The sequence below is a fragment of the Geospiza fortis genome, unplaced genomic scaffold, assembly GCF_000277835.1.
Source record: "Geospiza fortis unplaced genomic scaffold, GeoFor_1.0 scaffold432, whole genome shotgun sequence".
NCBI classification, from domain to species: Eukaryota; Metazoa; Chordata; class Aves; order Passeriformes; family Thraupidae; genus Geospiza; species Geospiza fortis.
In genome coordinates, this window is record NW_005054436.1 from 607,236 (window position 1) to 609,557 (window position 2,322).

Consider the following 2,322-nt stretch of genomic DNA (forward strand, 5'->3'; position numbering starts at 1 on the left):
ACCACTACAATACAGTTAAAAAGAAAACAAATCCCAAACATACCGAAAAACACATTTGAAAAGCTCAACAACACGTCAGCCCACCTAGCAAACATCCAGTGAGGTAGATCTACACTTCCAATACAAACTTCATCATTCCTTTGTGCTGTTAGAAAAAACCCTCCTCTCTGTCCAGCACTGGGCTACAGAGGCATTTTATCCCTGAGATTGCTCGAATACCTGAGAATAAATTGCAGGAATTATGTCCTTTCTCTCCTTTTTTTTTTCTTTTTTTTTCCCTTTTCTTTTCTTAAAGATTAAAATATACAAAAATACAAAACCCAAAATATTTATATTAAAAAAAAAAAAAGACCAACAAACCCAAAAACAAAGACAACAACAAACAAACCCAAAGATACGTCATTCACGCACGTCCTAGTGCAGCTTTCACTTGGCCTTGGCTTGGGCACGGCCGGGGGGCTCCCGGGACAGGGGGGGTCCACAGGGGCCAATAAATACAGGCAAGACTTGAGGGGGGCCCTGGGGAGAGGGGACAGCAGGACAGCAGCCACTAACCCGGGACAGGGACAGCCACTAACCCGGGACAGCCCTGTCCCCTGTCCCTGGGGAGGCTCAGCCCCGGGGGCAGCGGGGTCTGCAGCGTGGGGTGGGCAGGAGAAGCACAGGGGTGTCCCCAGCACGGGGGTGTCCCCAGCTCCACAATCCAGAGGCTGGGAGAAGCCCGAGAGGGGAAGAGCTGGCTGCACAAAGCACCTCGTGCTCTCTGGGCTGGCACTTGAGGAGGATTAGGGGAAATAAAGTGTTTTTCCTTTGGCTTGCTGGGGGTGGTGTTACTCCAGCCCTGAGAGAGGATCCATTTCCTCCCAGACTGAGCCCAAATCCAGGCTCTGCTCTGTCAGCAATGGAACAACCGTGGAAAAACCACAAATCCTCACACCTCCCTGGAAGTGAGAGCCCCGAGGAGCAGAGGGAGCAGTGGGACCGGCCCACAGGTGTCTCCCTGGTGCTGCACGGGCAGCCTTTCCCTCACCTGCCCTGGGGCAGGGACAGGGGCAGAGCGGGTCCCCCAGCTCACCGTGGGTGTGCAGAGCCTCTGTGCAGCTCGGGAGAACAAGGAGCCGTCAGCTCCTCCCTGGGGTGCTCCCCCTCTGCTCCTCCTCCCCTGACACGGCTTAACTTAGGAAAAGAATAAAGATTAATCAAGGATGTTTGGGGGTTTTAGCGTGTTGGGTGCTGCCTTCCCCTGTTCTGGAACACGCCATCCTGATGCTAACAGGGCTTCTCCCAGCCCGGCCGTGGGGGAAAGGTCTGTGCAGGGACACCAGGTCCCCGCTGCCAGCACTGCCACCTGCCCTCCCTGTCCCCTGCCGTGCCCCTTGCCTTGCCAAAGCCTTCTCACCCCGGTGGAAGCCCCCTGTGGCTGCCCCACATCACTCCCGGCTCTCGGGGAGCAGCGCCGGGCTGTGCATGTCCTCCTCCTCTCGGAAGTAGGCGGGCTTGCCCTGCGAGCTGGGCGACTGCTGTGCTTTGGCGGGGCAGTTGGCCACCATGTGGCTGATGCTCTGGCAGAAGTTGGGGCTGGGGAGGCAGCTTGCGCTCCTTGGCGTGGTGGTCCAGCCCGCCGCAGTTGTAGCACCTGGGTGAGGGGAGGAGAAGCAGAATGAGGTGGGAGGATGCTGGGACAGTGCCCGGGACCCAGCTGGCTCCTTAGCCAGAGCTGGGCTCGGTTTTTGGGGCACGTGGTGGCCCCAGGCTGGTCCCTGCAGAGCCCCAGCTCCAGCACGGCCAGCTGGGGCTCAGTGGTGCTGCTGGTACCCAGGAGATGGCAGCAAACCACTGCACTGAAGCCACACACAAATCGGGATGGGGGTTCCACCCCTCTGGGGCCATCAGTGTCCTGGCTCCTGTGTCTTCAGACCCCACTCCCGTGTTACCCTGCCCTAGGAACAGGCAAAGGAATGGCTGACATCCCCAGCTGTCATCTCGTGGGGACAGTGCCAAGGGTGGCACCTCCCATGTCCTGTCCCATGGGTGCCACCCTCACACCGGAGCAGAGGGAGCTGCCCTGTGTCCATTTCCAATCCTGCATCCATGCAGGACGGCCACAACCCTTTTCTCTTTCCTTTTCCTTCACAATTCCTTTCTGATTAATTTAAAAACCCGTTTATGAGAACAGCTGAGTGGGGTGGACAGCATCCACTGGGAAAACTGGGACAAGGAACCCCAGGCAGCCGGGATGGAGAGGATGGGAGAGGGGGGATGAAGGCCCGGCCAGAAACTTGCCCGCAGCTCCCATCCCGCCGTGCTCTGGCTGTTTCCCCC

General features: G+C 57.7%; 1 protein-coding gene across 1 annotated transcript in view; it reads right to left on the reverse strand.

The window, feature by feature from the left end:
- Positions 1–1,430: 1,430 nt before the first annotated feature.
- LIN28A (lin-28 homolog A) overlaps positions 1,431–2,322 on the reverse strand; it is a 7,069-nt gene continuing 6,177 nt past the window's right edge. Inside the window, 2 exon segments of the mRNA XM_014309504.1 lie at positions 1,431–1,575; positions 1,577–1,636. Coding sequence (XP_014164979.1) covers positions 1,431–1,575; positions 1,577–1,636 — 205 coding nt within the window.